The 26306-nt window shown below is 42.3% G+C and overlaps 1 protein-coding gene across 2 annotated transcripts in view; it reads left to right on the forward strand.

Annotated features, from left to right (window-relative positions):
- Positions 1-17438: 17438 nt before the first annotated feature.
- Positions 17439-26306, forward strand: part of PKD1 (polycystin 1, transient receptor potential channel interacting) — a 99120-nt gene continuing 90252 nt past the window's right edge. For both annotated transcript variants that reach the window (XM_075179321.1, XM_075179322.1), the window contains exon 1: positions 17439-17852. In XM_075179321.1, coding sequence (XP_075035422.1) covers positions 17602-17852 — 251 coding nt within the window. In that variant the 5' untranslated portion in view covers positions 17439-17601. The remainder of the gene's footprint in view (positions 17853-26306) is intronic.

Consider the following 26306-nt stretch of genomic DNA (forward strand, 5'->3'; position numbering starts at 1 on the left):
GGATGTGATTGGTTGCTATAGGCAACATCTCCACCTTTTCAAACCCGCAATTTAGTAAATATACCCCTATAACTTAAAAAAAAAAGGGTGTGAACATAAGCTGAATTCCTATTCTTCAGTTCCCCATTGAATAAATTTTATCCCGTGCAGTACTTACAAGAAGATCAGCAGATAATGAATAATATCTCTATTACATACTGTAATACAATCTGTCACAAATCACAAAACATTTCTGTATTGTTGTTTGAGAGACATGTTTAGTTTCAGTAGCTGATGGAGTGGTCCTCTATTGGAGGCTCCTGGGGTACCTCTTAGTAAGTTATTTCTCAATTTAAAAACACATGAATGTATGCCTCAATATAGGGGCTCTCATTGTTTAGAGTTAGGACCACCCTATTAGCAGAAGCGCCTTGACGAGGTGGGTGGCTTATCATGCATTTGCAAATGGGTGTATCTGAGAATTCTGCATTTTTATGTAGAAGTAGAAATATCAGCTCTATTACTGGCTCACAGCAGTGTGCTGGGGGATTTTTCTCTGAACTTTGAGAATAGAGCAATGGGAAGTCATCCGACAACTATTGAGGTGCTTGTCTGTAAAAAGGTCATTTTGACTAGAGTTATGACATCTTCTGCTGTAGAGAAAATGACCTATATATCATGCAGCCTATTGCATTCTTTTTCATTGTTGACACTTTTTTAGTGGATACCACTGTAGCCGTAAAGAGTAAAATAAGAGGAATGAATATTATGCATTTCTCTACAGTGAGCTAGAAAAAACCTATACAGCATGTACTAAACAGTGGGTTTTATGTAGCGATATATAAAAAAAAAAAAGATTTGAGCTGAAATGAAAGAACATTTTATAAAACATGTAAGCGTTAGTTATGATTGCAATTTGTTTTTCACAGTTGACAGATGAGTTACACAAGCAGTAAAAGCAACAAGTTAATCTTTCCGAAAATCTAAAATACTCACATTCTAAAGTATTCATTAAAACAGATACAGGTGCATAAGGGTACAATCAGCTTACATAAATGAAGTGTCAGCGTACGCCATAGGAAAACCATACAAATTATAACACCTAAAATATATTCAGCATGAAATGAAAATTACATACTTAACAGTTCTACTGACAGTAAAAGCATTTACATTACCAGCCAAGGTAGGGAGTAAGAGGTCTTATGTAGTAAGAGCTCCCCCTAGAGGGCTTACACAAGACAGCATCAGGTTCTGTAGAGCTGCGAGTTGGTGCTTAACAGAGCTTCAGGTAAAGTCTTGGGGGTATATTTACTAAACTGCGGGTTTGAAAAGGTGGAGATGTTGCCTATAGCAACCAATCAGATTCTAGCTGTCATTTTGTAGAATGTACAAAATAAATGATAACTATAATCTGATTGGTTGCTATAGGCAACATCTCCACTTTTTCAAACCCGCAGTTTAGTAAATCTAGCCCCTGGTATGTATGTTAGAGAGACCTAGAACCTGAATTCTGGTACATTAAATGCTTTTGTTTTCCTTCACATTAAGGTGTATAATTACTAAACTCTGGGTTTAAAAAAGTGGAGATGTTGCCTATAGCAACCAATCAGATTTTAGCTGTCACTTATTTAGTACATCCTACAAAATGACAGATAAAATCTGATTGGTTGCTATAGGCAACATCTCCACTTCAAGACCCACAGTTTAGTAAATATACCCCTAAGTGTTTGGATGTTTTGCGGCATTTCCAACATTTAACAGTTACAGTAAATTTTCCTTAGTGGGAGTCAGTTTTAGGACCCTGGTAAACACTCTGGTTGTTTTGTAGGGCATTGTAGTACTGATGAGTAAAGCTGGGTACACACTACAGGTTTTTCACCTGATTATCATGCCAATCATGCGATAAATGACTGTTAGGTCCGATATTTATATATATATATATAGTGTGTTTCTCCCACGATCATGTTTTATTATACAAAATCTCATGGCATCATTTGATTTTATAAACTGACTAAAATTAACTGTGAACGATGGAACAATGTCGTTCCAATCCTGCAGTGTGTATGCACTCGCGACCAGCGGAGTAGGCAGATCTCCATAGAGTTTACAGAGTCACCATCTTTTCAGCTGAAGGTTATGACACATGAAGAGCACAGATCTGACGGTAAATCGTGTAAAATCGTGTAAGTGTATTCTCATGATCGACGTGCTGGTCGGGACTTTCAGTCGTTGGTAAAATCATTAAAGATATCGCATCGGGAGAAGTTTTCCATAGTGCGTACCAAGCTTAAGTCTTCACTATCTAGCTGCAAGACAACTATGTATGGAATCTAGGGACCGTGATCCATTGAGGAGCGAGTGAAGGCTTCAGATTATATTTTGATTTATGGATGTTGTATTTGATCTGCAAGTTTTAAACTAGTTCTATGTAGGGGAGGATGGACCCAGAACTACATTAGAAAAAAATACATAGTGTGTATCATTCAACAAAACAATCCCTAGTTAATAAATAAAATGCACTCTCGAATAAAGTGCATATTAGCAGCCTTAATCATATGTTCTTATTAATAAAAACTTCTATGTGCTTATTAGTGTGTACAACATGACTCGAAAGAAAAAAAACATAGTGTATGTATGTGTATAATAATTTGTTGAATGTATATAAGTGGAATTCCTCACTTATTGCAGGAGAGAAGATCTGTGTATCACTGTGTACAAGAATTCTAGCAGGTTGTCCAAATCTTCTTGTCAAAGGTAGTGTTCAAAAAAAGCCAAAACCAGACTCACAGTGTACACCGCTTCATAAATAGAATAGTGAATAGTGAAACCTCGTGAGCATGCACTCACCTTAATATTTTTTTTTTGCAACCAATCAATCGCTTTCTGGTTCACCAAAGACAACAGAATAAAATAGATGTTCTTTATGCTCCAATTGTTTCCTGTTCGTAACATATAAAACGGTAGCTGAAGACTATCTGATCACTATGGTATTGTTTTTGTTTGTTTTTTTGTGTGTGTGTTTTGTTTTGTTTTTTAGCACCGAATTATATTTGGAAAACCTGCTATAATTCTACACAAGTCTCTTCACACTATGGCCCTGACGTAGAGGTGACATCAGCAGACTTTTTTTTTTCTTCTTTTGCATAAACTACGCACGTTGGTTATGACTCTGTATATTTAGAGAGGCGGACGGGGCAAGGGAAGGGATGTGCCAGTGTATGCCAAGTACAGTAAGGGCACAGGAATGTGTCTTGGAAGCAGACGTGTGAGCATGTGCAGTGATAATGATGACAACATGAGCCTGGCACATATATGTTCTATGCAGACCTGGACCCATGTTTAGGTTCATCAGAATCAGCATACGATGCAAAATGCGTTGGGTTTTTTTTCAGGCCCAGTTTACATCTGTGATTTTATGGAATTTGCGTCCAATTCTACATCAGGCGATTTATTTCTTCTCCTTTATTTCTGGGACCATCTGGGCAGGATTCTTTCAATCTATCACTGTCATCGGGGGCCACTTGGGAGCCTTCTCTGAATCCTAGGCAGAGGTCCGCTAGACTGTTTCTGTACGTATAATGTAGAAAAATGTTATGTTAATCAGTTGGCGACAGTTGCTGTGTTGGTATTGATTACTATGTCAACAGCCTGTCTATGGTAGCCCCTGAAATTTCAACCCTCTGCTCCCCAGATGAGTCCTCAGGGTGACTGGGTTAGATCATACTCGCCAACTCTCCCTGAATGTCAGGGAGACTCCCTGAAATAGGGGTGATCTCCCTCACTCCCTGAAGAGTCTGGCATTCTCCCTGATGCTGAGCCAGTACAAGACGTGGTTGGCTTTGCCATCTGTGGCATGATGACACAGCTCAGAAATCGTTTCACGTTCTAAAATGTCCTAGATAAAGGATAGCTAGAATCTGATTGGTTGCTATGGGTAACACCTCCACTTTTCCTTTTTAGAAGGTTTGATAAACCAAAAATGGTATTTAATTTTTCAGTCATGATTTTTTTTTTCAGGGTGTAACCTACTGGAAAAGGGTTGTGATCTCACCTATCAGGACGTAGTTTGCGTGGGTCAGGTGCATGGAAAATTAGGCGCGGCTAGTGGGCCTGGGTGAATCGGGGCCTGCCCAGTTTTGCCACAATTTTTAATTTAAAAATATTGGTAAGCATGCTAATCAATCATGTAATATCATCATCACCATTTATTTATATAACGCCCCTTATTCTGCAGCACTGTACAGAAAACTCATTCACATCAGTACCTGCCCCATTGGGGCTTACAGTCTAAATTCCCTAATATACACACACACAGACTGAGTCAGTTTGATAGCAGCCAATTAACCTACCAGTATGTTTTTTTGGAGTGTGGGAGGAAACCGGAGCACTCGGAGGAAACCCACGCAAACACAGGGAAAACACACAAACTCCTTACACATAGGGCCATGGTCGGGAATTCAACTCATGACCCCAGTGCTGTAAGGCACTAACCACTGAGCCACCGTGCTAATATGAAATCAAACAATAAATGTACATCTCCTGTAGCCACTGGGCTACTCCTCTTTCCCAGTCCATCGTTCTACTGGTATTTTTCTCTTTTCTAAATAAAGATATCTCAGCTGCTTAATGATGACATGAGGAGGACAGGGCTGACCGATTTGTTACACAGTATCTGATAGCAGATCAGTCATTAACCAGCCCAGGCCTCTACAGTCAACGTGATTTTACTAAGGTTTGTATTTCGGTTATTTATTCATCTACCCGATGGCTACAGGAGATGTACACTTATTGTTTGATTTCATATTAGCACGGTGGCTCAGTGGTTAGTGCCTTACAGCACTGGGGTCATGAGTTAAATTCCCGACCATGGCCCTATGTGTAAGGAGTTTGTGTGTTTTCCCTGTGTTTGCGTGGGTTTCCTCCGAGTGCTCCGGTTTCCTCCCACACTCCAAAAAAACATACTGGTAGGTTAATTGGCTGCTATCAAACTGACCCTAGTCTGTGTGTGTGTATATTAGGGAATTTAGACTGTAAGCCCCAATGGGCAGGTACTGATGTGAGTGAGTTTTCTGTACAGTGCTGCAGAATAAGGGGCGTTATATAAATAAATGGTGATGATGATATTACATGATTGATTAGCATGCTTACCAATATTTCTAAATTCCCACCGGTCGGCTACCTCTCTTTCTCATCCCTTCTTCCCTTCTCCCCCTTCCTCCCGTCTCTCCGTCTCATCCATGTGTCTGTCTGTCTTCCCCTCCCTTTAGATTGTTCGCTCCTTTGAGCAGGGCTCTCCTACCTTCTATTTCCATCACTTCTAACTGCGCTCTCCAGCTACTCAGCTCACCTCCTCTCAGTCCCTCTGCCCTCTGTCTCCTCTCGCTTCTCTCCGCTCCCCTCAGTGACTCTCAACCTGTCATCCGTGCCCACCCTCTTGGGCCATAGTTACCTGCCTGTACTCACTTTTCCCCTCCCTCCCTCTCTTTCATGCTGTGCCTGAGCCCCCAGAGTTATAGTGCTTACTGTTACTTGTACTGTGCTGTTTCACCTTGTACTGTGCCATTGTTTGTCCTTGTACGGCGCTACGGATACTTTGTGGCGCCCTATAAATAAAAATTAATAATAATAATAATAATAAATTAAAAATTGTGGCAAAACTGGGCAGGCCCCGATTCACCCAGGCCCACTAGCCGCGCCTAATTTTCCATGCACCTGACCCACGCAAACTACGTTCTGATAGGTGAGATCACAACCCTTTTCCAGTAGGTGACACCCTGAAAAAAAAAATCATGACTGAAAAATTAAATACTATTTTTGGTTTATCAAACCTTCTAAAAAGGAAAAGTGGAGGTGTTACCCATAGCAACCAATCAGATTCTAGCTATCCTTTATCTAGGACATTCTAGAACGTGATAGCTAGGATATGATTGGTTGCTATGGGCAACACCTCCACTTTTCCTTTTCTGTATTGTAACAATAGAATAAAGGGCATTAATCTCTGGATTATACTCTCAGCAAATTAAAAGTGTGTGTGTATTGTGCAATTTCGTCATACATACTGTATATTAAAAGACGATCACTTTATTGGAGACGCCCAAGATTTGCCATCAGGAAGCAGATGATATAAACAGGTGACTGTTCCTCCAGTTACCCGCCTGATTCCACTTATTTCAGTTTAGCGTTAATACCTCTGACATGTAAATTTTGCATTGTTTTAACAAAAGAATTGATGTAGATCAACAGGATGGCACGTGGGTGGGGAGATTGGACAAGGTCTGCCCAGTCTATTGGAGAACCACTGGAACCCAACACCGCGCTTGGAAGATGACAGGGCACAGATAGAGGTCACCTGCCCGCCATGCTTTCTAACATGTCTAACATGCTCGTTTTCAGGCAACACACTCTATAATGTTCTGGCCCATTTGCCTGATGTTGACAGCCAGCGTCGGATTGGCCTGCTGGTGAGCCGGGCGATGCACCGGTAGGCCCCGACGCTGGTTAGCCACGCCCCGACGCTGGTTTGCCACGCCCCCGCCTGATCAGTTGTTCCGAACAGGTGAATATGTGATTGAAGTGCAGAGATCCCAGACGCGACTGCGGCTCTCTGCACATGCGCCGTACAGATGAGTCATGTCACATGACATGTCACATGACTCATCTTGGAAGAAGAACCGCCCACGTTGGGGACGTCCTGCCGCCCAGAGGAGCTACACGAAGAATGCAGGAGCAGCAGGTTAGTAAAGCGCGCAGGAGAGGGGAGAGAAACAAATGTGGCATAAAAGATGAGGGGCAATAAGGGCATGAGAGATGCTGAGGGGCAATAAGGGCATGAGAGAGATGGGGAATAAGGGCATGAGAGATGATGAGGGGCAATAAGGGCATGAGAGATGATGAGGGGCATTAAGGGCATGAGAGATGATGGGCAATAAGGACATGAGAGAGATGGGCAATAAGGACATGAGAGATGATGAGGGGCAATAAGGGCATGAGAGATGAGGGGCAATAAGGGCATGAGAGAGTTGGGCAATAAGGACATGAGAGATGATGAGGGGCAATAAGGACATGAGAGATGCTGAGGGGCAATAAGGGCATGAGAGAGATGGGCAATTAGGACATGAGAGAGATGGGCAATAAGGACATGAGAAATGTTGAGGGGCAATAAGGGCATGAGAGATGAGGGGCAATAAGGGCATGAGAGAGTTGGGCAATAAGGACATGAGAGATGAGGGGCAATAAGGACATGAGAGATGCTGAGGGGCAATAAGGGCATGAGAGAGATGGGCAATTAGGACATGAGAGAGATGGGCAATAAGGACATGAGAAATGCTGAGGGGCAATAAGGGCATGAGAGATGATAAGGGGCATTAAGGGCATGAGAGATGAGGGGCAATAAGAGAGATGGGCAATAAGGACATGAGAGAGATGGGCAATAAGAACATGAGAGATGCTGAGGGGCATTAAGGGCATGAGAGATGAGGGGCAATAAGGGCATGTGAGAGATGGGCAATAAGGGCATGAGATGGGCAATAAGAACATGAGAGATGCTGAGGGTCAATAAGCGCATGAGAGATGATGAGTGGCATTAAGGGCATGAGAGATGAGGGGCAATAAGGGCATGAGAGATGAGGAGCAATAAGGGCATGTGAGAGATGGGCAATAAGGGCATGAGATGGGCAATAAGGGCATGAGAGATGCTGAGGGTCAATAAGCGCATGAGAGATGATGAGTGGCATTAAGGGCATGAGAGATGAGGGGCAATAAGGGCATGAGAGATGAGGAGCAATAAGGGCATGTGAGAGATGGGCAATAAGGGCATGAGATGGGCAATAAGAACATGAGAGATGCTGAGGGGCAATAAGGGCATGAGAGATGCTGAGGGTCAATAAGGGCATGAGAGATGATGAGTGGCATTAAGGGCATGAGAGATGAGGGGCAATAAGGGCATGAGAGATGAGGAGCAATAAGGGCATGAGAGAGATGGGCAATAAGGGCATGAGATGGGCAATAAGAACATGAGAGATGCTGAGGGGCAATAAGGGCATGAGAGATGCTGAGGGTCAATAAGGGCATGAGAGATGATGAGTGGCATTAAGGGCATGAGAGATGAGGGGCAATAAGGGCATGAGAGATGAGGAGCAATAAGGGCATGAGAGATGATGAGGGGCATTAAGGGCATGAGAGAGATGGGCAATACGGGCATGAGAGATGCTGAGGGGCAATAAGGGCATGAGAGATGATAAGGGACAATAAGGGCATGAGAGATGCTGAGGGACAATAAGGGCATGAGTGATGATTAGGGGCATTAAGGCCATGAGAGATGAGGGGCAATAAGGGCATGAGAGAGAGGGCCCAGAGCAGCATGACACAGGGTGATGAAGGGGATCAGAAGCAGCATGGAGGGTGCAGTGTGATCATAAGGGGGCACAGGATGGTGATGAAGGGGCACAGTAATGTGTGGGTGATGGCACAGCGGGCTTGTGACAATGTAATATGTGTGTGATAGGTGGTGGGTAACTAATGGGGGCTATTTTGTTTGTGGGGTGATGGTGGGGCAATTTAATTTTATAGTGGGGACTATTAATTTAAGATGGGGGTGGTTTGGGGGCTATTATTTAAATGTAGGGTTGAGTTTGAGGAGCATGAGGTCTATTTATTAAATATGAATATGAATTATTTAATGGCAGTGACGGTTGTGATAAATAGGTATATTTATTATACTTAAATGCTATTTATTGCTGGGACTGTCTGGAGGGAGGGAAATAGGTTTATTTATTCAATGGGAATACTATTACTTTAATGTGGGGCTGGAGGAAAGCCTAAGTATTAATTGTGGATCCTATTGAATTAACGCCGGGGCTGGTCGGAATTTTCTAATTGTACCCATTTTTTTTTTTCAAATAGGGAACATTCCAGGATCCAGACAAGCCGCAACTAAAGAAACCAGCAGCCACAGGTGGTGAGTGACAAGAAGAGGTAGGACAGTCTGTCAAATGTTCTGAGTCTAGTGGGACAATCCCGATTTTTTTTGTGACTGTTCCGCCCAAGCTGAGGGTCAAGTCAAGACTGTGCACTCTTTATATACACACTGCATTTTTTATATATACGTACTATACTATGGTGCTAGCTGTCCTTCATGGGCTGACCACTCCCCCTCTAGTGTCTGATCTTGCCTCTATGATGGCAGGCCACACCCCTTTGGTGGACTCCTAGCGTTTCAGTCCCCCGGTGGGCCCTTCATGCCCCAGTCCGACACTGTTGACAGCGATATTGTGGTGCGTATTGACAGATTATTCTCTGTACTATATTTCCTGCAGGTTTTGAGATCTATATATCTTTTGTCTTTCGGTATCACCGTTGGGTAACATAGTATGGTGAAGGAGGGACATAGACCTGATTTACTGCTGTTTAGTAAGAGAGCCTGTGCTTCCTAGAATGTGAAATATTCATTGGTTATTTCAGCTAAATCAATTTCTGCATTTCCATACACGTTTCACCTGGAACGGCAGTGGTGGGCAACACACAGCCCTCAGAGCCTTCACCTTGGGTCCCCAGCTCCGTCCTGTTTAATGATGAAGTTTATTTTGGCTTGTAACACTTGTTTAAAATGCCTGCTTACATGTTATTACAGGTAGGCCTCTCTTTCTTTAAGTGTTTTGTTTTAACTTATTACTAAAGATGAGCGGACCCCACCTCAGGTTGGAGATGATTAATGGATGTATAAACTCCTCCTGCAAATAATATTACTTTGTTTAACAAAACTGCACCAACATACATCTCCTCACTTGTCTTAAAATATCTCCCAACTCGACCCCTTCGTTCTGCACAAGATCTGCGTCTCTCTTCCACTCTCATCACATCCTCCCATTCCCGGTTACAGGACTTTTTTAGGCCTCATCCACTTTATGGAATTCCCTCCCTCGCACAGTAAGACTTTCCTCTAGTCTTCAAACCTTCAAGCGTTCTCTGAAAACCCACCTCTTCAGACAAGCTTATAATATTCTTCTACCACCATCTTAATCTCCCCTATTATCACCCTCTACACAGCTAACACAAGACAACAACCCTCTGACCAACATTGCTGTGTGACTGATCACACAGCCCACTCAATACTTTTACCTTTGCATTCTAGTTGGTCCAATGTGCAATATGATGTAGCACGTGCCCTTGTGTTTCAAACTCCCATTGTCCCATAGATTTTAAGCTTACGAGCAGGGTTCTCTTACCTCTCTGTCTGTATGTATTACCCAGTATTGTCTTATTAATGTTTGTTCCCAATTGTACAGCGCTACGGAGTTTGCTGGCGCTATATAAATAAATAATGTTGATGATATCAACCAAACAACTCTGAATTACAAATGACATATCAATTAATAAATGACATTAATTCATAAATCTTATGATTCCTAGCAAATTCAGGAAGCGGCAACAGAAATTTAAAGTACAATGTCTTTATTTTGGCAAAGTAGGGACCAGGCAGAGGTCAGGGAAACGAGAGGTCTTCTATTTAGAAAGATGTCCCAAGCAGTTCTGGAGCGGTCGTCATCACGCGTAGCAGGAGCTGGTTCAGATATCCCTCCAGCTCCTGCACGCGGTTCTCCAGGTGGCGTAGATGGGCTGCCCGCTCTTCATCTCCTCCTTCTCGTTCAAGTATTAGTTGGATCAATTCCTCCTTACTAAGGTGCTGGTATTTGGAGGCAGTTTCTGGAGGGGACAGATGGTTTTGCTTGTTGTTATCTAGCGCTATCTCCTGGGGATCTTCTTGCAGTTCCGCCCTATTTTTGCTGGTTTTTGGGGTTCTGTATCTTCCTAGCTGCCACCATTTATTTCCCCTGCAGGGTGTCCAAGGTTCATACTTGTCATTGTAGGTGTGGCTGCCGTTGACGCACAGATATTTTGGGTCTGGCTCGGTGTTTTTACCCCTTAGGGTCTCCCACATCCTCCTTAGTCGACTTTTTTTTTGTATATCTCTCTCCATTTTTCCTGTTCAATATCTAACCCAGCAGCAGGAGTGGTGACCTTTATATACAGGGGGCTGCATTGTTGCATGGGGCTATTATGATGCATTGTACTGATGTCATCTCTATACCTCACCAGGCAGTGAGGCTGAATACACAGCTACTGGATATATTACACAGAGTACAGCAAGGCCATATTCACATAAGTGCAACACAATTGTATATGGAGGCATTTTAGGATGTATTTTTTGTGGGTGCTGGAGGCTGGTGAATGTGATGATGACTGTTAGCAGCGCTATTCAGCAGCTTCTGATTGGCTGATTCTGTATTGACCCCTCCAGCTGATGGTACTTCATTGGTTAGCAATGGGGCTAATATATAAATATATATATTGTGGCAAGAGCCCGCTACTGCAGAAGCACACGCGAACAACTTCTTCCTTTTTATGGTTCTTTATTGTCAGGATGGTAATAATATTTTGATACCGTATACTTGCACAGCAATTATGGAGACCCTATACGCTTACTATACATAGTCCAGCTCTCTGTCCAGATCAGCCAGCTAGCCCAGCGTTGATCTCCCTGAACAATGAAACAAGCAGGGTTTTATACCTGACACTCCTCCCACAGGCCTAGCTTGATGGACAGGTGACACACCCACCTTCCCTTTAAAAGGAAACGCCCATCCCTGGCTCTGTTTAGACTAAAACACACCCTGTCTGTTTGCTGAGAGGAAGCAGCTTTTAAATCATGTAAGTTAACACACTCCAAACTACACATATGATTTTACCTGGTTTAATCTCCACCTAGGTGCATAACTGTGAACAAGTTTTATTCTGTTTGTATACTTTATCTGCCGCTTGTCAGAAAAATGCCTCCCTTTGTTACAATATATATATATATATATACACAAGTTAACCTGTGCATGATACTCATGCATTCTAGTCAAATCAAGCTACTTAAGGTGTTAAAAAGGTTCTTGTCATGCATTTGGGCCATAGCCCAGACCTCAACCACCAACCACTCCCCACTGTCACCCCCGGCAACCACCAACCACTCCCCACTGTCACCCCTGGCAACCACCAACCACTCCCAACTGTCACCCCCGGCAACCACCAACCACTCCCAACTGTCACTTCTCCTTCAAGAAATATATATATATTTTTTTAAAATCTTTATAAACACTTTTAACAATTAACAAATTAAATTAACAAATTAAAAACATCTTAGTATACCAAATTTCAGCCCTTTCTGAATTTTTTTTTCCACACACACTAAGAATTTAGTAGGTCAGTGTATAACTCCGCCCAGCAGGTGGCGCTGCAGCTTGGTTTTATTTTTTCCACACATATACAGACAGACTAACACACGCCACTAGATATTTATATTATATATATATATATATATATATATATATATATATATATATATATATATATATATATATATATATATATATGCAGCACGGTGGCCTAGTGGTTAGCATTTCTGCCTCACAGCACTGGGGTCATGAGTTCGATTCCCAACCATGGCCTTATCTGTGTGGAGTACCCAACGCGTTTCACCCCTCCATCGGGGGCATCCTTTTTTTTCCTTGAGGAAGCCCCCGATGGAGGGGTGAAACGCGTTGGTAAGTTGTTTTTATTGCTCTTTATAAGAAGAGGATACAGTACATCTTTATTCGCTTTTACACTCCATAGTGTTGCTGCATACCCCCGCTGCTCGAAACCGGAAGTGTGGCACTTGGAACACAGGCTTGCGTTCCAGGATACAGGAAGAGAAGGTGAGCTCACTGAATCCAGCTACAGTTGGCGGTGCACCGTCTCCGGAGAGAGAGAGCCTTCATTTCTAGCCCTGGAGGGCTTTACAGACTTACTTACTTAGATACCCATTTTTGCTACATCTATGAGTCCTGTATAGAGGTAATTTTTATCCTTCCATCTACATCGCTGGAACTGTGATTTACACTAGTTTACATCATCACTGTTTTTTCTTGGTTTCTTTTTTATTTGCTGTTGGAATTATACTTTCCCTGTTTTTTTTTTTTCCCTTTTTTGTCACACATATAATGGACTATTTTTACCATATAGGGATTTATCTATTTCCCTTCCTTTGATATATATTAAACCCTTCTGGTCATTTTTAGAGTGCCTACTGTTGTCATTGTATTTATAATCATTGGTTCTGCTATATTTCTGCACCCGATTTCCATTTTTCATATTGTGATTCATAGCGCCGTGGGTCAATATTATGGTTTTTGTATCAATTCATCGCTGCTTGAATCCGCCATTAGAGAACAGTCAGTGCTTGGATGTCTTGGATGGTGAAGGCCTTCCTCGTGGAAGATGTAGTTCATTTTTATAAACATCATTTTCTCCACATTTTTTGGAAGTAACCTTCTACGGCGATCACTGTCTAAGTTCCCGGCTGTACTGAATACTCGTTCAGAGTACAATTTATTACGAACCCACCCTTACGCACCAGGATAATCCTACACACATGCAAAAAAATATACTATGATCAACCATCAATCTTTTATTTCATACATTTATTCAGCATTTGAGGGTAGGTGCACCCACACAAAATTGCAGAATCTGAGAGAAAAACTGAAAAACACCTTATGTGTTGAGGGGCACTCAGAGGATAATGGAATTATAATAAAACATATTCAAAAGAAGTGAAATATTAAAAACAAGTGTATGACATAATTGACCAACAAATATATGACTGTTAAAACAGATAGTGAAGCTATCGGATCGCGCTGTTTCTACCCCAATAATGTATGGATTCTATATTGGATGCTGAGTCAACTGGAGAATAATAAAAAGTTCTCTACAGGTAATATATACCAACTAAGGCTCTATGCTAGGTCTAAAATTTATATGGCCAGATATATGAATGCTTCTCCTTAAACAATCAGTTAAACCATGGAGTTCCTTATATTCAAAGGACACCAAAATCAAAACTTCTATTAGTGCTATAAAGCAAGGATAATATTTCCCAGCTGTATATGAGGATTCCCTTCCTTGTATACAGCACCGCCGCGGATGCTTCTTTGACAGCGCCGCTGCTGCTGTATAGGACAGCGCTGCCAAAACGGAGCTGCTGCGCATGCGCAGGCGAACTAGCTCTCTCTCTTGGGGTTGTTTTTGGGGTTTATTTCGGGTCAGGAGGGGGAAACCTCCCCCTGACAATCCTGCGTGCGCCCCTGGTTATATAGTGTTGAGGTAGAGGAGAAACAGCGCGTGTAACGCCGAAGCGCGTTTTACTCTACTAAGTTGCCTTGACAAAGCTTAGTAGAGTGAAACGCTATAATAAATAAATATACAGCCACTATGAATAAAGTGTTTTCTAACCATAATTTACCTCCTGCTGTTTGGCGGCGTGTTCCGAGAGCTTGGACTTAGCTGCTTTGCTCCAGAGAGCAGGGCCATCTTAACAACATTATGGGCCCCCGGGCAAAGCAGTGCACCGGGGCCCCTAGATATAGATATATAGATGTATACAGATACAGATATAGATATACATATAGAGATAGAGATAGATAGATGTACTTGCTCAGTGACCCTTGAAGGTTTTTTTTGCAGGTTTTTTCTTTTGCAGGATTATTTATTCTCATTAAGAGCCGTGCCTATGGGGCCCCCTTGCCCATGGGGCCCCCGGGCAGCTGCCCATCGTGCCCAATGGAAAAGATGGCCCTGCCAGAGAGTGCTTTAATCGTGACGGTCACAATTAAAGATACCCAGATAAGCCTGTAGGGGATAATGCATCATAAACATAACATACTGTAATACAGTCAGGGATAATGCGTCATACACATAACATATTGTACTACAGTCAGGGATAATGCGTCATACGCATAACATACTGTACTACAGTCAGGGATAATGCGTCATACGCATAACATACTGTACTACAGTCAGGGATAATGTGTCATACGCATAACATACTGTAGTACAGTCATGGATAATGCGTCATACGCATAACATACTGTACTACAGTCAGGGATAATGTGTCATACGCATAACATACTGTACCACAGTCAGGGATAATGCGTCATACGCATAACATACTGTACTACAGTCAGGGATAATGTGTCATACGCATAACATACTGTAGTACAGTCAGGGATAATGCGTCATGCGCATAACATACTGTACTACAGTCAGGGATAATGCATCATACGCATAACATACTGTAGTGCAGTCAGGGATAATGCGTCATACGCATAACATACTGTACTGCAGTCAGGGATAATGCGTCATAAACATAACATACTGTACTACAGTCAGGGATAATGCGTCATACACATAACATACTGTACTGCAGTCAGGGATAATGCGTCATAAACATAACATACTGTACTACAGTCAGGGATAATGCGTCATACACATAACATACTGTACGACAGTCAGGGATAATGTGTCATACACATAACATACTGTACTACAGTCAGGGATAATGTGTCATGCGCATAACATACTGTAGTACAGAGAGGGATAATGCGTCATACACATAACATACTGTAGTACAGTCAGGGATAATGTGTCATGCGCATAACATACTGTAGTACAGAGAGGGATAATGTGTCATACACATAACATACTGTACTACAGTCAGGGATAATGTGTCATGCGTATAACATACTGTAGTACAGAGAGGGATAATGCGTCATACGCATAACATACTGTACTGCAGTCAGGGATAATGCGTCATAAACATAACATACTGTACTACAGTCAGGGATAATGCGTCATACACATAACATACTGTACGACAGTCAGGGATAATGTGTCATACACATAACATACTGTACTACAGTCAGGGATAATGTGTCATGCGCATAACATACTTTAGTACAGAGAGGGATAATGTGTCATACACATAACATACTGTACTACAGTCAGGGATAATGTGTCATACACATAACATACTGTACGACAGTCAGGGATAATGTGTCATGCGCATAACATACTGTAGTACAGAGAGGGATAATGTGTCATACGCATAACATACTGTACGACAGTCAGGGATAATGTGTCATACACATAACATACTGTACTACAGTCAGGGATAATGTGTCATGCGCATAACATACTGTAGTACAGAGAGGGATAATGTGTCATACGCATAACATACTGTACGACAGTCAGGGATAATGTGTCATACACATAACATACTGTAGTACAGTCAGGGATAATGTGTCATACACATAACATACTGTACTACAGTCAGGGATAATGTGTCATACACATAACATCCTGTACTACAGTCAGGGATAATGTGTCATACACATAACATACTGTACTACAGTCAGGGATAATGTGTCATACACATAACATACTGTACTACAGTCAGGGATAATGTGTCATACACATAACATACTGTACTACAGTCAGGGATAATGTGTCATGCGCATAACATCCTGTACTACAGTGAGGGGAGGCTAATGCATCATGCGCATAACATAATACTGTATTATATTACCTGTAACTATTGTGCAGTTTGTAAAGCATATACTGTATATGTGAAAAATTACCCTTTTCTTTGCTCTGGATGTATCTGCACGCTCTATTTCAGGATGCACATAGCTAAAGGTACGTGCAACCCAAAACACAGATATAAAAATTCATCTTTACTCATATGCAAAAGGTGCATCTTTATGTACAACTATAAACTCAGCCCTCTGCATTCTGTGCAAAACTGACCTGCACCCAAGTCTGTGCAATTTATTAATGTGTGTGTGTGTGTGTGTGTTTTTCCTATAATATATGCCTAAAGAAAAAAAAAAAATTGTTTTCACTTTGCTTGTAGTATAGATAGCTGCTGCTGCTGATAGTATGTTGAAGTCAGGGCTGCGCTCTGCATTGGGTATAGTAGACCGCTTTTAAAATATAAATCCAAAATGTGTTTGCGATCCCTTATATTTCTCTATAATACTTGTTCTACCCGTGTCTCAATGCTGTCATCATAAGTAATATTACTCCCAATACATTATCTACAAACTGCATTAGACCATTACTATTTTGTTATGTCTGTAAGTCTTTTTTATTTTAATATTTTTTTCCAACAGTTATTTAAACACCTGAAGTAAATTAAACTAAACCACATTAAATAGTAAAAAAAGAAATTAAGCAGAGAGACCATAGCTAGAAAAAAATTAATAAATAAAATGGACCAGAATCAGGTTTTTATTACAGTGTAAAACAATCCTATATAGAGTATGACAGCCTGTCTTGATGGGTAATAGATCACCCTTTTATGTCCTAAATATATTTTACTTGTGGCTTAGCAGGAATCAGAAGTTAAATAGGGCTACAAATATAACCACAAACTTTTTAGGTTATGAATTATTATGTAGTCTAAGTGGAACAAAAGGAGATTTATTCCTAGCGCCATCTAGTGATCGTGCCTGGAATTGCCTGGATGGAAAAATGATCCATTCTCTCCGGCGCCACCCAGTGCTCCAAGCTGGGTACTGCAAGCTCCCTCCCCTACAGGACAGAGAGAGAGATACCAGGACCCGCACTGAGACCGCTTGCTCAGATGATGAGTGCTCCCTGCAGCTGAGAGCCGGGGGATCCGAGAGCTGGGCTGGGCATTGTGGGCTCCTCCAGTGTCGCTGGCTGTGGGGGGCAGCAGGGGATCCCATGCGATGTGAGTGAGCTATGCATTTTGGAAATGGCCAGGCTGAAGCCCTAAGAAAAGATGGCGCCTCCCCCCCTGTACTGGGACTGCGGCTCTGCCCCCTCTTCCTCCTCGCCGCTGGGCTCCTGCTGGGGCTCGGATCGGGGGCAGACTCGGGATGGTGCCAGCCCTGCCCGGGCAACTGCACGTGTGACAACGACTCCTGCCTGGTGAACTGCTCTGGTGCGGGGCTGCTGGTGCTGGAGACTGTCCCTGCCAATGTCACCCTCCTGTGAGTAGACCCTCTCAGCTTTACACCCGACCCCTTTAACTTTACACCCGACCCCTTTAACTTTACACCCGACCCCTTTAACTTTACACCCGACCCCTTTAACTTTACCCTCTGCTGTCTGTGCAGGACTCCTGGTGACTGATTGTCAAACTTTTATTGTGCGCTGCAAAGTTCTCCACAACTTATTATTCCTTGTTTGCAATTACTTTGTAAACTTTTCTGAGACTATTGTGCCCTAGACCTTAATCCTCCTGCACAAATCACTGCTAATTTTGGTATGTAGCTAATAATAATTATTAATATTTTTATTTATTATATATGTGTTTTATATCTCTAGTCAGTATACATGCTTCTATAGGGATGACATCTGACCTCCACCCACATGGGTGAAACACTTGACAGTCAGATTATGTACATTCACCATTTCTGTGAGATGCTGGTAGACAGATCTACTCCCTATAGATTAGTGATCTCTCTAGGGCACAGGGTATACTTCTGTGATCTCTCTAGGGCACAGGGTATACTTCTGTGATCTCTCTAGGGCACAGGGTATACTTCTGTGATCTTTCTAGGGCACAGGGTATACTTCTGTGATCTCTCTAGGGCACAGGGTATACTTCTGTGATCTCTCTAGGGCACAGGGTATACTTCAGTGATCTCTCTAGGGCACAGGGTATACTTCAGTGATCTCTCTAGGGCACAGGGTATACTTCAGTGATCTCTCTAGGGCACAGGGTCTGCTTCAGACTCTGGCATTTGATGTGATGGCATCCCCTGGTGTCTTCTCACTCTTCATTAATATGTTGCTTTATACAAAATACTATAGAAGGGCAACAACATAAGCAGTGATGAAAAGCAGACGCTACACTTGTAATGACAGAGTGGTTGGGCCAAACTTCAGAGATGCTTTATGTGATGTTAGCCATCTTCCTGGAATTTCCTGTCAAGGGACCGGGGGCTCTTGTGCCACAAGGAGTGCGTTGCTTCTCAGATGCCAACCTAGTGACTATGGAGTTATGCCATCCTGCTTTCTGTATGTTCTGTTATCATTTTATTATTTTTATTTATTTTATTTTATTTTTTTTACTGTCTGAGTACCATATACTTATTTTAATCCATTACTGTACATTTTGGACAATGGAAGCAGGACAAATGGCGTTTTAAGGGTGGGAGACACATCTAGCAGTCTCTCCGCATCCTCCCATGTGTGTCACACCCACAGTGTATGTTTTCTGCCATCGTTGGCTACAGCAACACATTAACCTCTAAATTGCTTACAACTGTGCCTTTTTATATGACGTTATTTGAGCGTAAAGGCTGGAAAGGACACTGCAGGAAAGGCAAAACTAAACAGTCTCTGGATTTCCAGGTGTTGCTGAGTACCAGTAGGCAATGCCCAACAACGCTGGCAGCCCTTGTCGTTCAGTGACAGCTGAAATGCCACAGCTTGTGTCACCCCTGCCAAAGCAAATAAAGCTAGACTGTGCGGCCAATCGTATTCAGATAGTTCTCAGCAAACGGCTATATTTCTGTTTTGTGCATTGATTTCCCTTTTTGAAAACCCCAAAAACTTTTTAACATTTTTTTTTTCCTAAAACCTTTTTTTTTTTTTTTTAAATTGATGAAACTGATGGTGAAACACCCCCTAACCGTTTTATCCAGTTGAATTCTTGCCATGGAAACAGTGTGGAGGAATGTGAACTATGTGAAAATGTGCGTTGAAGGAATACAAGCAGTTAGCAAGTTTAGGGTCTCGCAGCTGGAGCTGTAAAGCCGTACCAGCAGCGAGCAGAGCTTTTCCACTGGGGCGCTTGTCTATAGCCGCGGGCTTGAGGTCCACACGCTAGAACGTGTGTAAGGCGTTAAGGGAAGCAAGTTCCCTAAATCAATAAATAATTATCTAATAAATCATAAGTCAGTAGTGCCTCTTCTTATGTTCTGAATGGCGTGATGGCTCAAGCAGCGCGTTTCAGCTATCTACCTAATCAGAAGCAGGCATTATAAAACAAAAAAACCTTTTGGCTAAACCGCCAGCGGTTTAGCTGTTTGCAATCCGCCACACATCGCCAGATATTTCACATCCCAGCCTCAAATCGCCCTATAGTAAACACAGCGGTTTGGAGCATTAAACCGCTGGCGTTGTGTGGCAGTTTAAAACCGCTACCAAACAAGATTTTTAGTAAATCTACCCCCTGGCGTTCTTATAGTGTACCTATCTGCTTACACACAGTGTTGGCAGCTATTTTGTGGGCTGAACCAGTGTTCAGTCTATTAGTTCACTAGGGACTAGTGACATAACTGAGGTCCGAATAAATTAGTGCCCTCTGTGACACTTTATAATTCTGTTGTAAAGAATTGAGCTAGATGTGCAAATTAGGCACTATGGGGTATATTTACTAAACTGCGGGTTTGAAAGAGTGGAGGTGTTGCCTCTAGCAACCAATCAGAGTCTAGTTATCATTTATTTAGTACATTCTACCAAATGACAGCTAGGTTCTGATTGGTTGCTATAGGCAACATCTCCCCTTTTTTTAAACCCGCAGTTTAGTAAATATACCCCTATGTCTCATTGTTTGCTAGATGCAGTCCTCTCCCCCCGCCACTGATTCATTGGCCATCATCAGTGTTTTGAATTCGGTAGTCTAAAAGCTATTTCCACCACTCCACGTTTACCGGTAGTACGGATCTAGAGCATTCTAGAAAATAACTAGAATCTGGTTGCTATGGGCAACACCTCCACTTTTCCTTTTTAAGAAGTTTTAATTAATCTACCCCTCTTTGTCAATTACCAACATGTTACAATGTTACAGATATGCAGGTAGTAACTCGGAGATAGATATATAGATATATATATATATATATATATATATATATATATATATATATATATATATATATTTATTGCCCGACCTTTTAAAAGTGACAGTTCTATCTCACTTGAGGCCTTTCATAGTCAGTTTAAAAACAGGAGCATGTTAGCAGTGAGAAGTTTGTCCACTGAGGAGTTAGATGAAAACTATGTTTCTACGAACCCCAACTCTCCCCCCTCGGCAGCATTCCAACAGCTGCACGGAACCCAATATAAATATATATATAATATAAAGCCAGGCCAACGGGCATCTGTCTAAATACTACAGACACATATATTGGTTCATTTAGTCAGAATTAAACCCATGACGCTGGAAGTCAGCGATGCTGACCACTGTGCCATTGTTCTGTGTAGGAGTTGTTCTGTTTCCGTTGTTTTGTGTTATTTCTAATCAGGTTTTCATCTGTTATTCATGTGGGCAAACTGCATGACATCCAGATGGGAAGCGCTAGCCTGTGAACTGGCCCTCAGCTCTGGATAGAAAGGACGTTTCGCGTGTATTTTGGCCACGTGAATTGGGAAACGAAGAGTTTGGAGCTATAAATTCTGAGATATTTTGGAACCGTTTTGCAAGGACTTGGCCAATTTCAAAGAATAACATGCTCGCAATACGGTTTGAATTTGCCACAAACTTATGTAACAAAATACTTGGCAATGCTTATGTAAGAGCGACGGACGGTAATAATAAGGAATATTGTGATTGTCTTTGGGAAGAAGTTGCAAAATTATTTATATCGCTTTAATGCGTTAGTGGGGAGTAGTTTGTATGGACTTTGCAAAATGTAATTGATGTTTAAAATACAAGAACGTTTTGTAATATTATTATTATTATTATTTATTAATAAATATTTATTCTGTATATTACTGCTAATTCACATATACACACCTCGTGTACATATGAATTTGTATTTTAGGGGTTCCTTTTTTTTTTTTTTAATCTAGGTTAAAACCCAGAGGTTCGTGTTTGTCCACCCAGGACTATTTTGTGTTTATTTACAAAATACTTTTTTTTTTTTTTTTTACCTTTTAAATAATAGTGTTGATTACTAAAATAGGAGGAATATTTTAGAGGATGTTCAATACAAAGTTACAAAGGAAATCTCATGTCTTGTACTTGTCTGTCTGCATTAGCTCAGTAATCATGCCCTTACCCCTTACGTGGCATCACGCACAGAACCTGGGAGGACTATACAAACTTATCTACAAGGCTCCTCACATTCTATTTGAGTACAGAAAGTGGAGTGGACTCAGGATGGCGCGAATAGGTGAACCTAGGGAGGGCACCAATGGTTAGGGGCACCTAAATCACGGAGTGAGATAATGTCACACATCCAATGTCTTTAATGCCCCCACATTCACTGACATGAAGGAGAAGCAGCTGGCAGCATCTAATGAGTGAAGCTGTTTGCGGCAACTCCTCAATGCCAGTGTTAAGCTGGGAGTGACCAGCGTCACACTGCCAGTCTGAGCAGCAGCGGATACTGTACCCACCTGCTATGCCAGTCTGAGGAGCAGCGGATACTGTACCTACCTGCTATGCCAGTCTGAGGAGCAGAGGATACTGTACCCACCTGCTATGCCAGTCTGAGGAGCAGCGGATACTGTACCCACCTGCTATGCCAGTCTGAGGAGCAGCGGATACTGTACCCACCTGCTATGCCAGTCTGAGGAGCAGCGGATACTGTACCCACCTGCTATGCCAGTCTGAGGAGCAGCGGATACTGTACCCACCTGCTATGCCAGTCTGAAGAACATAGGATGCTGCCCCCAGCAGGGGAGAGGGTACTTAAGTGAGTGGAGTCGCACTTCTGATGGGGGAGGAGCAGCGTCTAGGGCACCCCCTGTACATGTGCAGGCCCCGGATGGACGTCTGAGGATGTGGTTGCACTCTGGGACCTGAGGACGTAGTTTGGGTGGTTCATGGGCGTAGATTATTTTGTACCTATTTAGCTTTGTATTGGGGTACACATGCGAGTAGGTGGTGTTAGGCTAAGAAAAGACAAAAGTCCGTCAAGTTCACCGTATAATAAGCTGTAGCTGTGTTGGTATTTCTCATGCTCTGTGCTTAGCGGTAGTCAGAATACAGCTGAGCCACCATTGTGTTCTCCATCATGCTGACGGCAGCCGTCCAATCAACACCTGCCGTCCTGCAGACCCGCTCCCACCAGCTGGCGGAGCTGTGAGAACACCAGGAGACATCTGTGAGAACTGTTCCACAGGTAACTGTGTATACTCCAAGGTGTTGCCCATATCGGCCAATCAGAGGTAATTTTTCTCTTGCTGTTCAGAAAATGAAAGGAGACTTCTCATTGGTTGCTATGGGTTACAGCACCTTTTCAACACTATTACATCTGGAACAGTTTTCATAAATGACTCCTAAACTTTTTGCATTCTTCTTCGTAATGGTGGGGAATAAAAAAAAAAGTGACTTCCTCTCTGTTAGTCAGGGAACGTTGTGAAGAACAAAACAATCCATGGAGGATCCCTGACTTGACTCGCACCCCTGCTGGGGCTGCGAGGCAGAGGACGCAACCCCTGGGGTTCCGATGTAGAGGGTGCTGGGTTGGGGGATTTTTCACCATACCTGGGAATGCAGCTTTAACTTTACATTTTATATATATATTTTTTTTCTTTGTGGTCTGACTTTAAGGTCTGTGCAGTGCCACATTATGGGAGACCTATAAATCCCTGTCCGCTTCCTATGTAGAATTTCTCACCTTTCGCCCAGAATGTGTCAATTTGTAATTTAGGGAGTGTCGATAGGAAGAGGGAGGATGGAACAGACACGAATTGTAAGGGGATATATCAAATTCTGCTTAACTGTCATTTTTCTTCATTTCTCAGTCAACCAATTTCTGCCCCGTGCTAGGATTCTTGGCTTACAAACCAAAACTGCTAATTACAATCAAATTAACCGTCATCTTCCAGTCGAATGTTCACACGCAGAACGGCGCAGAGACGCTTTCGTTAATGGATTGGATCCAGAATGGAAATAGTACACAACTCCTACTCTCCTTGGGGCTTATCTGTTGCCCATGCCAAATTTTTCTCACACTAAACTGTAGCGCTTAGTGGTTGAGAGAACAAAAATAATGTAATTGCATGTTAAGTAGTACAGTATAAGTCCTAAAACTCTTTAGGGTATTATTAGTATACCTTATAAAGAGCCAACACATTGCGCAGTGTGTTTATTCACTTCACTACCTGTCTCAGTGGAGCTTACAATCTAATTCGCTTATCACACACTCACAGATACGCGCACAAACTGTAGTCCGAGGCCAGTTACCTTTTTATCATCATCATCACCATTTATTTATATAGCGCCACTGATTCCGCAGCGCTGTACACAGAACTCGCTCACATCAGTCCCTGCCCCATTGGAGCTTACAGTCTAAATTCCCTAACATACACACACACACACAGACAGACAGAGACTAGGGTCAATTTTGATAGCAGTCAATTAACCTACTAGTATGTTTTTGGAGTGTGGGAGGAAACTGGAGCACCCAGGGGAAACCCACGCAAACACGGGGAGAACATACAAACTCCTCACAGATAAGGCCATGGTTGGGAATTGAACTCATGACCCCAGTGCTGTGAGGCAGAAGTGCTAATCACTAAGCCACCATGCTGCCCACGTGGCTCTGTATGCAATGAAAAATTTGATATCAAGATATAAAGGGGTAGATTCAATTCTTATAATATCCGCGCAAGGTATCTCCGGAACTCGCAGATATTTTTTTTTTTTGCAAAAGTAACGCTCATTTTCGCTCGCTCCCCATAGAGGTGCGAGCAAAAACGAGCATTGCTTTTTACGGTAATATGGGTAAAAATGAGCATTGTACATCAAGAGGTGGTGGGGAGAGAAGATTTAGGGAGGGGGGGGGGGTATGTGACGAGATGTGAGAAAACACATATATGTAATACAATCTCGTTTTTATCATGTCATACCAATGTTCATTATTGTAATAAAACCAGAGTATATTTGAACAGCAATGTGAACTAGTGCTAATTTGTTTCCTTTCCAATTCAACTATTATTGTGGCATAGTTAGTTATTCTGTGATCTTTCCTGTAGGAATTGTTAATTATTAAGACTTTTGTCATTGATACTTTTAATTCCTTGATCGCCACTCAAAACAGTGGAGAGGATGTATCCTTTAAGTAGCTTTATAGGTCATTATTAATATACTTTTTTATTTTTATAGCACCAACATATTTTGTAGTGTCGTACAATAGAATACATTGAATTTCATTTATCCCACACTTATTCGGGAGCCAATTAACCTGTCGTTGCACCTTGGGAGGAAAGCAGCGGAGGAAGCCACCCAAATACAGGGAGAGTATATAAGCACAGCCCGTGAAAATGTCTTTCCCAGCTGTTCACACAAAATAGGGCTTTATATTGTACTTCTGGTGGCTTTTCAGAACATTTTGTGGGCTTGGGCAGAATAGTGTAGCAGGTGAGGGGTAGTCATGTGTTTTATATTGTCGCTGGACGCCCAGGGTAGTGTAATTATAGATGAATTAGGCGGTGAGCGTGGGATATAGTGCAGAGCACAGGGGAATGCTTGGGTCTGGCAGTGCGATGGGGCCGCTTTGGAATCGCCTTCGTTGCACAGATTTTTGGCTTAAAACTTCCTAAATGTTCTTGCATCAAGGTGTGGCAGAAAGGGGAAGCGGAATGAGGCGTATGTATCATTCCTGTTAACTGTTAGTGTAATGTCAAATCAAATGTAGTATATCCTCTAGTGCGGTGTTGGCTAACCTGTGACACACCAGGTGTTGTGAAACTACAAGTCCCAGCATGCTTTGCCAATAGATAGCAGCTTATTGCTGGAAGGGTATGCTGGGACTTGTAGTTTCACAACACCTGGACTGTCACAGGTTAGCCAACACTGATGTAGTGTGTGAGTGTGTGTGTATTAGAAGGAGGGGAGTGTGTCTTTGTATGTATCTGAATGCTGACTAAATACCTATATTTTTGCCTATTTCAATACATTTACACATTTAGTTCATTAATAGTAATAAGTAAAGTATATTTTTATATAAGACATTAGTTATGTGAATGTTGTGATTCTGATTTGGCTACCTTTTTTTAAATCTGTATTTTATTACATTCTGACGGTACTGAGAGGCGGTGGGAGTTATCACTGAGTCACGCGCTCCTGATTCATGGTACATTAACCACAGAACACCCCTCCGCGAATCTCGCGCCCACGTTCCAAGTCAGGATAGTTCAGCGGTAGAAGGTTTGATTGGTTCTCATACTCCTCCCAGATGTTGTGAACTATTAGAGTGTTTGTACTGATCCCTGGCTCTCTGTTGTGCACTGAGCCTCAGGACGGGCCTGTGCACACTGCGCCAGCCACCGCCAGCAGCTTTTTCTTGCTCCGTGCTGGACGCGGTCCTGCTGAGACCCAGCGCACCTCGCTGTGTATTTACTGTGTAACTTGGCGGATAGCTGCACATCTGCTGTCAGTTGTCTGGAGAAATGTGGAATTTTTTTTTTCTCTCTTCTTTGTTTTGGCCGATGTTAATTGTTATTTTAATCCTGAAATTGTGATTTTTCTTCTCCCACAATAT

This window comes from Mixophyes fleayi, chromosome 7 (genome assembly GCF_038048845.1).
Source record: "Mixophyes fleayi isolate aMixFle1 chromosome 7, aMixFle1.hap1, whole genome shotgun sequence".
In the NCBI taxonomy this organism is placed as follows: Eukaryota; Metazoa; Chordata; class Amphibia; order Anura; family Limnodynastidae; genus Mixophyes; species Mixophyes fleayi.